Source organism: Erithacus rubecula, assembly GCF_903797595.1.
Source record: "Erithacus rubecula genome assembly, chromosome: 1".
NCBI lineage: Eukaryota > Metazoa > Chordata > Aves > Passeriformes > Muscicapidae > Erithacus > Erithacus rubecula.
In genome coordinates, this window is record NC_136658.1 from 108,991,396 (window position 1) to 109,004,963 (window position 13,568).

Genomic DNA, 13,568 nt, shown 5'->3' on the forward strand with positions numbered 1-13,568 from the left:
TGAGGTCCCTTCCAACCCAAACCATTTTGATATTCTATGAAAATGGAGAAAGGAGGAGAGATGTTCTGGTACTGTCTTATATTACTTAGATCCTACTAAGAATATTATTTTCAGTCTATATATATTTATACATATATATATATATGTATATATATATATATCCTCCCAATACCTCTTTCCTCAAAAGCAAAATAAAGAACAAAAATATCATACCATTGTTCCTAGACCAAAGCATGGAAAATTCAATTCCTAACGATGAAAGTTTAAAGAACTTTTAATAATACACAGACACAGACACATGAGATTCCACAATCACTTTATTGTAATTGTAACTATTATAATCACTTCAGGTCACCTCAGTAGGATGCTATGCACTGCTCTATTTCTGAAGCATTGAAATTCTAAATTCAGGGGAGGTTTTGTCCCTAACCTTTTTTAATGCCTTGAAAATGCTATGAGATGAACTAATGTAGTTTTGGATCCCCTAAATGCTTTTGAAAAACTGGATCAAGACATTTTGTGGTACAGATAAATATGCTCACAGTCCTGTCAATGAGGTTACTTGACTATTGTTTAATGAGCTACACAATATGTTTTCAAGGAAATTAGTCAATGGATTTTCCTTTCTTATTTATCTACTTTATTGGTCACTTGTGAATATATTTGCCAACTTTTTTATTTGTAATGAGAGTTACAAAAGTGACAAGGGAGCAGGTTCAGTTGATTAACTGGCTTAATGAATTTCCAGTATTTTTTGCCAATAAAAAATTATGTGATGAAAGTTACTAATTTTTTTCCAATTAAATATTAAGGGATTCATTCTAAAATTTACATACATTACAAGATCACCTGGCCCCAGCTGTAGCTGTATCCAGAGGATGCAGTAAATGAAAATTGCTCAGCTCTAGACTTGTGTTTCTGAACACTGAATGTTCTGGTATCAGCCTAAAGTCCTTTAACAGTTACTTTGGAGCACCCAGGTCCTGACTCAGATGCTCTTGGGACACCTAGAGCTTGGAAATAGATGGATTTATTTCAATGAAAAAAAATCTATAATATAAAATCTAAAATGTAAAACTGAACTGTAAAACACATGTTGCATTTTCAAGTTACTTTTGTCAAGTAGATCCCAGCATAGCAAACCTTCCCTAAATTCTCTCTGAACACAAATGCTCTCAGCCCTGAGCCTTGGGAGTGGGATTTAAGCCATCAGGAATTGGGTGTAGTGTCCATACTGCCTCAGGAGCTTGGGCACAGGCTGGGCTTGGGGACATCTGCTTCATGTCAGAAGCCTCAAACATTCCTTCTCCTTCTCCTTCTCCTTCTCCTTCTCCTTCTCCTTCTCCTTCTCCTTCTCCTTCTCCTTCTCCTTCTCCTTCTCCTTCTCCTTCTCCTTCTCCTTCTCCTTCTCCTTCTCCTTCTCCTTCTCCTTCTCCTTCTCCTTCTCCTTCTCCTTCTCCTTCTCCTCCTCCTCCTCCTTCTCCTTCTCCTCCTTTCTCCTTCTCCTTCTTCTCCCCTTAGCCCATCTCTTCCTCATTTGCTCACCCCAGTCCTTTTGCTGTCTCCATCTCTGGGATCAGGCAGGCTGAGGGAGCACATTGCCTCAGGCTGTGTTTGGCAGCTGTGCAAATGCTCATCTCTCACCTTTAATCCTCCTGGCTGCCCAGCAATAACTCACCCTAAGGCAGCCTGACAAAACTTTCCAGATTTTCTGATGCCTCACACTGGTTCCATTCATTAAATCTTTGGTCCAGAAAACTAAATGGAAAAGTGTTCCAGAAAATACAATGACTTCAGCTGCACAACTTTTTATTAAGGGCAGGAAGGATTTTGAGTGGAATATACAGAGACCTGCAGTTAAGTATAAGCCAGACCCAAAATCCTGGATTTAAACATCCTGAAGGGTGTGGAAGTTAAAGAGGAAAAGAATATTCACATTGCCAAACTCTATGCACCAAACGAGTGCTTCATTCCTCAGAATAATGGACATTTCTGCTGTAATTTTCTAAGGAAACTGTTCTGTAGAGGATTATTTTCAGTAGGTTTAATTCCAATGCACCTATAAGATCCTGCCCTGAAATGAGTTTAAGCACTTCCTTGGCATCTTAATGACATAAATAAGTTGGGATCTTAAAAAAGCTTAGAAATGGAAACCTTCTATCTCTGCTCCCAGATCTTCTCTGGCTGAAATTATGACACAAGATATTCCACCCTCCTCTAATAAAATCTGGAAATCTGGAATATTTTTAAGTGGCTGCCAAGCCTTCCACATCATTATTGCTATGAGGTTATATCACATCATTAATTCCTTTCTCTTTTTTTCTTTTTTTTTTTTTTTTTTTACATGAGAGGAAACTTTTCTTAGTAAAATCAATGGTGCAGAATTTTCCACTGCTACTGGAAAAGCCAGTGGGGGCCTCCTGTGACTTCTTTGTTCAGCTAAGGACATCAGCCCAAAATTTCTTCAGCAGGCTTGAAATCTCTAATGGGGTGAAATAAGGGTAACCCAGCAAGTGATTCCTGGATGGAATATGTTGATACTTTGATTTCTTATTATGTTTAATACTGATTTTAAACACCAGAGGTCAGACAATGCTGCTGATCAGCTAAGGAAATGAGAACAACTGGAGCAAATAATAGGAAATGAGCTTTCAAGGAATGAGCTTTCCCTTCAATAGCATCATATTTATGGGTTTTATCTAGCTTCCCCCCCACCCTTTTCTGAAAGCTGACTTCAGAAAAGATGCTGCTCTTTTTGGAGTTCCTTCTGGTAGAAAAATAAGCCAAGGGGAAATGTCCAGTTTTAATAAAATCATTCTGGTTTTGTCTCTTTACCTTTTCCATTTTACAGTTTCTAATAAGCTGCTCATCCTCTTCACCTGGAGACTTGATTTCATAAACCATTAAAAATTAAAGCAGCTCTTCCAATTCTTTTCTCTGCTGTGATTAAAATGCAGTTGGAAAGGCTTCTCTGTTTTGTAGCAAGAGGGAGTGTGTGTGACAAGTTCCCTCTCTGCTCCTGTGCTGCAAATGCAATATGAGAAAACAACAATTAAAACAAGGAATTTTCTGCCTGAACAAGTCTGAAAGATGTCACAGCACCTTGGCTGGCAGCAGTGCCCTGACCTTGAGCAGACCATGGGAGGACACAGACCCCAGAGTCCCCATCCCAGGAAAGATTCCTGCAGCTGGGAATTTGGTCTGGGTGTCTGTCAGAGGTGGCACCTGGGATGGCTGTGACACAGGAAGATCCACATTTCTCTCTTACCTCTTTATTTTTTTGAGGAAATGCATTCCTGTGTACAGCAAGCTGTTTAGTTTCAGAGCCAGGCAAAAGCTGCAGCAGGAAGGAAGGGGAAATAGCACCAAATCCCCCTGCCAGCCCCACTCTGCCTGAATCCAGAGAGATTTTCCTCCTCTCTGTTCTCTCCCTGGACACCAAGCCTCCTGACCATTAGCATGAGAGGCACAGACAGCATCTGGCAATATTTAAATTTATTCTAAAATGATTAAGCAGAAATCCAGTCAGGTGCATGTTCAGCACTCCTTGGAGCAGAGCTCTGCTTGGGCTTATTCAGCTGATGAGGATGTCTGGGCACTCTGGTGAAAAATTACCCTTGATGATCCCTTAATACACAGTTTTTCTAGTGGTAAAGATCTCCAATTTTATCTTTTTGACTAAGAAGCAAAAGACACAGAATAGTAAATGCTCCCCTTGGGAAACTGGCAGGATTTGATAGAAATGGTGTGCTTAGTATGAGGCCAGTTCAGAGTAAATTCATATGTGGATGGGTTTTGGCTGGCATAGATCTGCATTGTAGGTGGGATATCTACATGAACAAACAGGCAGCAGTCAGGAGTTGAGTTTATTTTTATTTTTCTAAGTGCAACCAGCAATGGAGTTGTCCTGTGTCATGCAGAATTAAAACTCTGTTACAGAACAAGGCTCAAATTTCTGATTTATTTGTGATATCACTCTTAAATGCACCACAATCTGTGAATTTGCCTCCCTGCTGCTCAGTACTGTGAAGAAAAATGGTGATAATCTCTCTGCTTATGAAAAGAAGAAAGTTCCTGGAGCTCCTCCCCATTATCTGGCACATCTAAATGCTGTTTCCCAGCTCTGTCATATCAGGATAATTGCCTGCTCTGCTTTAGCATTCCACTTGCACTGTCAGGAATACAGAGTGTTCTCCTCCACATGAAAGCAGGATGCTATTTCCATGTTTTTCAAAGCCTTGCTAGCTGGAGAATGAGGCCATCTTTGATCTTAAATTTGCCACATCTGTTCCCTGAAAGGCTGCAAAGTTGTTTAGAAGCAATCCTCAGCTTCTCTGTGCTCAGGCCAGGTTGTCCTCTGGCTTCTCAACATAGTTTTACCCCTGTGACCAAGGGGAAAAAAAAGGGATCTATGAAATTGTGCAAATTCAGTTTGTCTTTCTGTGAGCTGTGGGAGTCAGTGTGCTAAATAAAGGTCCAGGGAGAATTGAGTAAGACAGCTCAGGTCTCCTGATACTGCTGGCTTATAATGACTGAAGCCAGAAAGGCTGGAGATGCAATGGCAGTGAGGGAAAATACCTTAATTTGCTTGGCAAGGCTCAGCATTTTCCTCTCCAGGATATGCCAGGCACCACATTCCCCAGCCACAACTTCTTCAGCTGCCCAAGGAACCCAGTTTAGTAAGCAATGCTTTAGTGAATGTTGAGATAATTCCTATGAAGTCCAGGGGATGGGTATGATCCTCTGGACAGAGAATAGTAGGGGTCTGTGAAGCACCAGACAGAATTCTGCAGGATTCCTGCCAAGAAAATGTAATCACTTCCACACAGTAGAATGACACCCAGCTTTCATGTGCACAACCCAGCAGTGCAGCAAAAAGAGGACTAAAAAACGAGTATTTAGAATAATTTTTGCAACACTGCAAAAATTGCTGCCAGTCCTTCTGGCCCCTCTTTCTGCTGGTCTCACACCAGAAAGCAACACAGCAATGACAAGGAATGTTTCCCACATACACCTAATGACTGGAAAATGCCAGATGAATTCTGAGTTAATCCCTCAACAGTCGACAGCCATGACCAATTACCATCAGAACCTGTCCCTATAGATCACACCCTAATTTAACAATAAATTGCATTAACCTCATCCATCTATTTGAAGTGATTTCCAGAAAACATTGCTATCCATAAAGGAATCTTCCTGTGGGTTAGGTAATTACCCTGGAGAGCCAGCTTTCACTCCTCAGCAGCAGGAGCAAATAGCATTTCTAATGAGCTGGGTATAAATAACAAGTTGGATGCTGTCAAGCATCAATATTTACTCTGCATTGGATAGAGCTGCTAACTGAATTAGCCCCTTTGCAGTGAGGGGCTGGCTTTGCATGCAATTATCATCATAACGTTCTCACTTGATGCCTAATTAGCTCTCTCAGCACACTATAAATAGAAAATGCACATCCAGAGATATTGCACTGAGTGGTGCCTGTCAGTTTTCTCACATCTTCCAGGACCACCTATGTAGATATAAAATTGAGGGTCTCCTCACATCATTTTTACACAAAAAATGAATAAATTTAGATGCCAGGCTGGCTGGGTTCTCTTTATGGGCAAAGTTCTGTAGCAGTACAATACTGCTTGCTTAATTGAGGTAGGACAAAGATTCAGAATTTATCTACAAATATCAGCATGCAGGACAAGGGATTGTGTCTGGGGACCTCTACTGCACAGTAACTGTTCTCTGTGAAAGTAAAGAAAGCTGATCAAGCATTGCAATGATAATTGAATTAGAAATTTTAATATTTTGGTAGTTTTACTTGAAATCAGACAAAAATATCAGATTCCACACAAAGCAGTTTTTCTGTAGACAAAGTCCTTCAAAACAAACTTCATTTTGTCTTTAATAACCTATGTAGCAATTTTCAATGCAACATACCTATTTTAATAATTTGATGTAAATATTGACCACACACAATGCTAAGATATCTTTCAAATTATTTCTTTTCACAGTTTTAAAAATACATTTTCAAATATTTTGACACAAGGTGTGTTTTTCAGGAAATTTTAAACCCATTTATTATGATGTTAAAGGTAGCCCTTGCTTTGTTTATGTACAAGCTTGTGTATAATGTGATTCCCAGCATGCAGGAAAAAAAATCTAGCAATTCTGGATATTAGTGAAAGAGGGTTTCCTAAGCTGGAGAGGTTGTACAGTGTAATGTGTCTTTGAAAAACAGCATATGCTTGTGAAATCCAAACCTTTCCCAAAATGCAAGGCTGCAAAGGGATGTAGTTAAGATTACACAGCAAGATTTTAGCATTTCTGAGCTGAAGCTTTTTCCATGTGGTTTTAGACAGGAGGTTTGGGGGTTTTTTAGCTCTTTCTCTGTGATAATTTTGATGGGTTATGTAGATAGCTGTGATAATTAGAGAAATAGATATAGTGCAGTGGCAGAGAGAGGTCTGAGCTGCTGAGGGCAAGGGACAAGGATTCTGTGTGGGGAGATGTGGCATTTGCTGGCCATGGGTCACATCAGCCAGGGCAAAGTGCTCATATTTACACTCCACTTCCTTAAATTCCTAGCTCTGCTCTGAATGTCCATTAAACTGTCCATATGTCTATTGTTTATAACACTTTGGCATGGGTTGTGTGTTCAAAGCTGGCCATTTATAATAATGTGTTGTTTGGCAATTTCTGTGAACAGAAATACAGACAAGGCATTTTCTCATGTGCATTTGTGCTCAAACTGAAAGGGGAAATTTAGGTTGGATCTAGGGAAGAAGTTCTTTACTGTGAGGATGGTGAGGCCTTACACAGGTTGCTCAGTGGATGCCCCATCCCTGGAAGTGTCCAAGGCCAGGATAGATGGAGCACTGAGCAACCTGGTCTAGTGGAAGGTGTCTGCCCATGGCAGGGGTTTGGAAGATATTTAAGTTCCCTTCCAACTCAAGCCATTTTTGGGTTCTTTCTATGATTTTATGCAGGCTTGTCCTGGTTTGAAGGACAGGTATCTGCCAATAAAGGCAGGAGCTTCTCTTTGAAATGGAGAATGTAAACCCCCTCCCTCCAAATTATTATAATTTTGAAACTAAGGGGCTCTCAGGCAAAGACATGGGAATTAGGAATAACAGCTCTTTACTAGGACAATTAAAATAGAAATGCAGCATTATACAGAACAATCCCAACCCTGCCAGAGTCAGAATCCAAGCTGGCACAGTCAGTCAGTCAGGGTGGTGGCACAGTCCCATTCCATGGTGCTGCATCCTCCTGCAGGGGCAGATGTGGCTCAGCTGGAGCAGTGCTCCTGGAGAAGGTGCAGTTTCCTCTGAAGCTCCAGGGATGATGTGGAAGGGTCTGTTTTTCCTCTGGAATCCAGTGGAAAGAAGGTTCCTTGGTGTCCAAATGTCAGTTTTTCTCTGGGTAGGAAAGGCTTGGCTCCTGCCCTGGCTGGAGCATCTCCCAGTGGGATGATGGAATTTTATCAGTCATGCCCTGGGACTCACTGGCCATGAACAGGAGATATCTCCTGGAGGGAGGATGGGTTGTGGAAAGATAAAGATGATTGCCCCACCTGGTCTTAAAGATGGCCCATTAGCAGGTGGTATGTGCCACGGAGGTGAGGAATCACTACCCCACCTGTGTTTAACAGATGGGGATAGAATACACCTTTCTGGCCACATCAAGCCAACACAAGGCTGGTGTGAATACTTCACAGAAGTTTAGCCATCAGTGGCAGGTTCTGCTTTGGGACCCTCTGAAGAAGAGATTCTCCACTCTTAAGGATGGGGTCACACCCCCCAAAGTTTCTCCCTGGCATGGGCAGTGTGGAGGCTGCTCCCAAAACCAGAGTGTCCATCTCAATCCATGGGGGCACAGCCACCAAAGCAGCACACTGCCCTTTTCCTCTTAACTCCTCTGCTACACTGAGGTGATGGAATATCTGCCTTGGGCCACTAACACCCTTTGCTTTCCCAGTCCCAGGTCCTCCTGCTGGAGTTAAGGCAGCTGCTGCCTCGGCCTCCACGGTTTTTGTGTCCTGGCTGCCTCCCCTGAAGCTGAACGGCATCATCCGGAAATACACCGTGTTCTGCTCCCACCCCTACCCCACAGTAAGTGCCACAGCCCTCTGTGGGGGCTGGCAGAGCATCTGCAGATCCCAGTCCTTCATCTTCCCCCTGCACTCCCTCTCCTGCCCTGTGCCCGCCCAGGAGCTACAGAGAGAAGTGAGAGTTCAGTTTGGTTTATTCCCATTATCCAATTTTTTGTTTAAAATCCATTGCAGAGCATTAGCTCATGAATAATTTCAAAACATACAGTTGGAGTATTTTTCAAGGTTTAATTAATATAGAATGTAACAAGTTACATATTCCAGGACCAGCTGCACTAGCCCTGTTGCAGCTGGAGGCATGTATTTATTTACCCTGTTTTCATCAAGTTCCTGCCTTCTTGGCTGGAGTATTCATGTGTGAAGGAACATAATGACTTATAAACAAACATATTTGCTTTTGAATAGGCTTATTTATGCCTGGAGTATTTGCCCACTGTAGCTCTATGTGTTTTTACTTACTGAGAAAGTGACAGGAGAAAATTTGACTATCAGGTTATCTTTCTTCCTTTCAGAATCACAAAGAAATTCAGCAATCTTTAAACACAAGGGCCAATTGCTCTCTCTAAATACCCATGCTTATTTATTTTCATGTGGATTGAAAAGAATACTTATTTATGTTATATGTGAGGTTTGGATTTAGGTTTCATCCAAGGTTTGGATTTCAGTTTAAAGCAGAACTTCCCACCAAAGGGAAAAAATGCAATCTTGGTTTAACAGGCAAGGAGAATATTGTTCCAGAAACTTCCAAAAGTGCTTCAGGCATGTGGAAATTTTTCTGCCTCCAAAGCCAGGTGTTTGTAGCAAGTTAGTCTTTTTAACTTCAAACCCAACCCATTGTGTCATTCTCTGATTTATGTTTTGGGATTACTGTCTCCTAAATCCATTAATTTCATAATTGTAGCAAACTAAACCACCTTTAGCACACTTTTAAATGTAAACTAGCTGGAGATTTTCCATCACAGTTCATACATTTCTGTGGCACTCAGTGGGTTAAAGAGGTCAGAGTTTAGAGGACAGCTCTGAGTGGGGATCAGGCACTTCTCTGGGGGATGGAGAGAACACCAGATGGTGCTGCTGCCTTCTCCAGATATTTCCCATGCACAAAGCTGCAATGCTTCTTCCTGAGGCTTTGCTAGCAACATTTCTTCCTATATTTACATCCCCAAGAAAATAAACATCCTCAGCTAAAAATATAATCTTCTACCATGTGAGTCTCTCACATACAAAACTTCCTATTTTGTGGTTACCTTTTGAAACACCCCAGAGATGGACAATGACAAGAACAGTTGCTTGTTTGTTTTTTGGGTTTTTTTTGTCTCCTGGCCCAAACAGAATTTTGCTGCTGTATTTTTGTGGTGTTCATTTTGCAGGGATATGTATGAACCATCATGGAACCACACCTTATTCCCAGGTAGAGGGACTTGGAGGTGTTTGTGCTTTTTATTAATTGCTGATGTGTACATGGATAGTTCTGCAAGGTGTCCCTGCCCCCAGGACAGATGATCTTTAATGTCCCTTTCAGCCCAAAGCATTCTGTGATTCCATGATCCTGCTGTTACCTTCATGCAGGTGTGTGTACATATAAATACACATATGCACACACAGATATTGGTGTAAATATGTTCAACAAGAATCTATGAGTCCCTGTTCCAGTGTTCTGCAGATCTTGCAGCAGCAAGAGATCTGTATCAGCCCTGTGTGCTGAGTGAGGCAGGAATTACACTGGGGCTCAGTTTCCGGAAGCCAAGTTGGACATTTTTAAACAAATGCAAACCCTCAGAATATATTTAATATAGGACACACTCCCTCAGCTTTATTTCTAACAAAATGCTTTGTTATCTTTTATTCTGAAACGGATTGTGAGCTAAAAAAGCTGTTTGATTCAGAGCTGCTTTGCAGTGAAACAAGCCTGCTGCAGAGCTGCTCAAATGCCAACACTGCTGTGCAGATACACTTAATATATCCAGGGAAGTTCTTGTTTGATTCACTGCTGGCAGAGACAAGTAGCTGACAGAGGGAGAGGTCTTAAATTAGGGTGAGGAGGAGAACAAATAAAAGACCTGTGTCTTTATCATCTCTTCTGCCACCATATGTTGCAAGTGCTGTAGCTGCAGGTATGGAGCCCTAAAAATTCAGCCATCAGTCACTGCCCTGGCTGCAAAAGTACTCTGCTAAAAGTCTGTTATTCAAGCAGAAAGGCAAACACAGTTTTCAGGCATCAGTGAGAAGAAAGAGAGAAGGACAGGGGTAAAGGCAAACCAATGGGGAGGGAGGCTGCATTCTTTGCAGATTGTGTTTTATTGCTGAGAACAAGTCAGTGCAATAGACTTTAGATAGGTTAACAACAGATCTTTGCACAAGAACACTACTTTGGTGTTTAAGTCACCAACAGGAAAAATAATTAACTCTGTTGGTTGTATTGTGCATATTTTTATTACAAATACAACACTTATACAACTCTGATGTATTACAAAATGAAGATTTGCTGCCTCTTGCATTGTTCAGTTTGCTTTGCAAAGGCAGAAGCTTTTAAAACTTCTGCTGCCTCTGTATAGAACAAAAGGCATTTCCTCTTTAAATATTTTGAGCCCTAAGGACAGTACTTGCCTGGGATGTTTCAAACCACAAATATGATTAATGTGTGAAAAATGGAAAAGATTCTCCACTGCAGTCTATTTTTTTGGCCAAGATAAAGGGCAAGCAAGGATCCAATTTCACACTGTTTAATTGTTGTGTCTATAGTATTCTACAGGCATAATTAGGCAAAACTTTCTCTTTTTAATTCTGAAAATGTAGGAAAAAATACAGAAATATGAGACTTCACATATCCTTTATTCTTCAAATATATGAAACACAATATGCCAGAATTTAAGTTAGAAAAATTATCCTTTCTGTAACTCATAGCCTACATTCTTGCTTCTCTCCACTTCCTACCACATCCATGTCCAACTTTTTGTGGGATCTGGCTTCTCAAGACCACCTGTAATGGTCCCATGGTGGCCACATTCCTTCTAAGAGTGGTGATTCCCATGGAAGTGGCAGGATGCTCATGGCACTCATCCTACCCAGACCTCAGGGAAGTGCTGTCACTGCTTTCCCATCCTGGCAGAGGCATTTTCCCCCATGGTGCCACACACATGGAACACTGTTTGAATCCCAGCACAGAAATTAGGCTGGTTCAGTTCCTACTGGTTGTGCAGCTGCAGGAAGATGCTCCAGCACTTCCTGCCTTGGGCTGTACATGTGCATTGCCAGGGATTTTCAAAGTGCAACAGAAAAGGAGATTTGGGGGTTTTCTGAAGAAAAAAGACAAAAAAAAACCTCCCAAAAAACAATCACCAATCTCTTGTTGCATTCAAATCAGTACAATACTTAAGGAAGAATCAATGGGATTAGATTAGATTAGATTAGATTAGATTAGATTAGATTAGATTAGATTAGATAAAATTTGGATGTCAGAAAGTATCTGGAAACACTGACACATTGGTTAGCCAGCCTGGGGAACTTTGACTTCAGAAGAGGTAAAAAGCATTTCCTAAAGAATCAGGAAAGTGCTGAGGGCAGGAGAAGGAAGGTTAGGGATCAGGATTTCCTGGTGCAGGAAAGTATGAGAAAGTGCCCATGCACAAGGACAGGGAATTTTTGATATGGGATATTATGATCAGCTGGGGGAAAAAATTGATATGAGATCCTGGTCAAATATTGAAGCTGGGGCCCAAACTGTGGGATCTCCATTAATGGAAATCTTCAAGACTTCAGTCAACAAATCCTTGAGCCACTTGATGGTGGGTTCAAAGCAATTACACTTGCTTTGAAAAGGGAGTTGGACTGGGTGACCTCCAGAGGAACCTTCCAACCTCAGTTCTGTTATTATATGGCAGTTTAAAGCTGGAAAAGTTGGCAAAAATCTGTATACAATGAGGCAAACCAGAGAGTGGTAGAGTTAATGTGCAACTCTGAGAAAAAGAGACACATTAAATTGACACCAAGATGTCTCATAAGTTAAAAGTCCCCAATAAAACTCGTATGACATTTTAGGCCACTGGCAGGACTGTTTGTCTTTCCCATCTGAGCATTTTCTGTGCACAGACAAGTTCTGCTTTTAGCTCTCACTATCAGGAAATCAGAGAGTGGGAGCTAGGTCATCCTATTTCACATCTTAAGTGAGTTCCACATGAGTGGAGGAAAGACAGGAACCAACTGACTGTGTCCTGAAAAGGAAAATCACTGGGAAAGGAGAATGGTCTCCATTTATTATCCTTTTACAGTGCACTTCTACTTACATAACTCCTTTCCATTAATCTCCAGGCTTGCTATGGAGAAAGCATAGAATGATGCACAAATTAATGACCTGCTTTGCTGGAAACAGCAGGAAAATCCTGTTTAATGTGTTTGTTCCTATTAGTGAGTGACCCACTAGCAGATGAGCAAAACCCAAACAGCAAAAACCACCATAATGACTACACTTTACTAATCAACAAGTCAAAATAGACTTTAATATCTGTATTTCTGATTGGGTGATGTCATACTATTTATTGACAGCCAGATTATTTTACTGGTCTGTATTTTCTCAGCTCTTTACCTCACTTTCTAGAACAAGAACCCAAAGATTGGCAAAGGTGAAAAGAAGCTTGCAAAACACACAGGTATTTAGAACCCAAGATTTCAGATAAGAAGAACCAGTTTATTCTCCAGTCTTTAATCCTGACAGTAGTTTTGAAATGTTGGCTGATGAAACTGTTGCTTAGCTGTGAGATTCTGCTAAGAGATTTGTCCTTCAAATCCACATTTGACTGAATTCTCAAAAGACCAGAAGCCTGAGAGCTGGAAGGAGAAGGAATTCCAGAACTGTTGAATCAGATGAATGGAGTGAGAATATTCCTGCAAAGATTCCAGGTGATGCTGTCATGATAAACTGGGTTAGCTGGATGAGGAACCAGAGCACAAAGCAGAGCCCAGTGCTGAAATAGGGCTGATGATTAGGAATTATCTCACAGTGTAAACACTACTCAGCCCTAGATACCTGTGTGAATCTTTGACAACTGTAATCTGCATTTCTGGACTTCTCCAAAGGATGTAGAATGCTGAAAGCCTAGGAAAGATTCATATTTCTGTGAAACAGTTGGGTTTGGAATAGGTGGTGATTGAAAAGGTGAAAAGTAGGGATGGAGAAGAGGGAAATAATCTTATATTTGGCCAAAGCCCAAATTAATTTACTTGGAAACACAATCAATATTGGAAACTAACCAACATCTGAGGCAGACAGTTACTGATCTTTCTGATTTGCTTATTTTACTGTGAGAAACATATTCTTTAGCCTGTTAGACTTCTCTATTTCTTTCATTTTTTTGCTCTCATTTAAACCCACTAACAGGAAAATATAATATGTGATTTAACCAGCACACACAGGAGACTCTGGGGTTGCCCTGTGGAAGAGAGTAATTGCTGCTCTTGGTCTGTAATTCAT

General features: G+C 41.0%; 1 protein-coding gene across 2 annotated transcripts in view; it reads left to right on the top strand.

Moving 5' to 3' along the window:
* DSCAM (DS cell adhesion molecule) overlaps positions 1-13,568 on the top strand; it is a 454,596-nt gene that overhangs the window by 373,110 nt on the left and 67,918 nt on the right. For both annotated transcript variants that reach the window (XM_079312259.1, XM_079312260.1), the window contains one exon: positions 7,969-8,102. In XM_079312259.1, the coding sequence (XP_079168385.1) occupies positions 7,969-8,102 (134 nt within the window). The remainder of the gene's footprint in view (positions 1-7,968; positions 8,103-13,568) is intronic.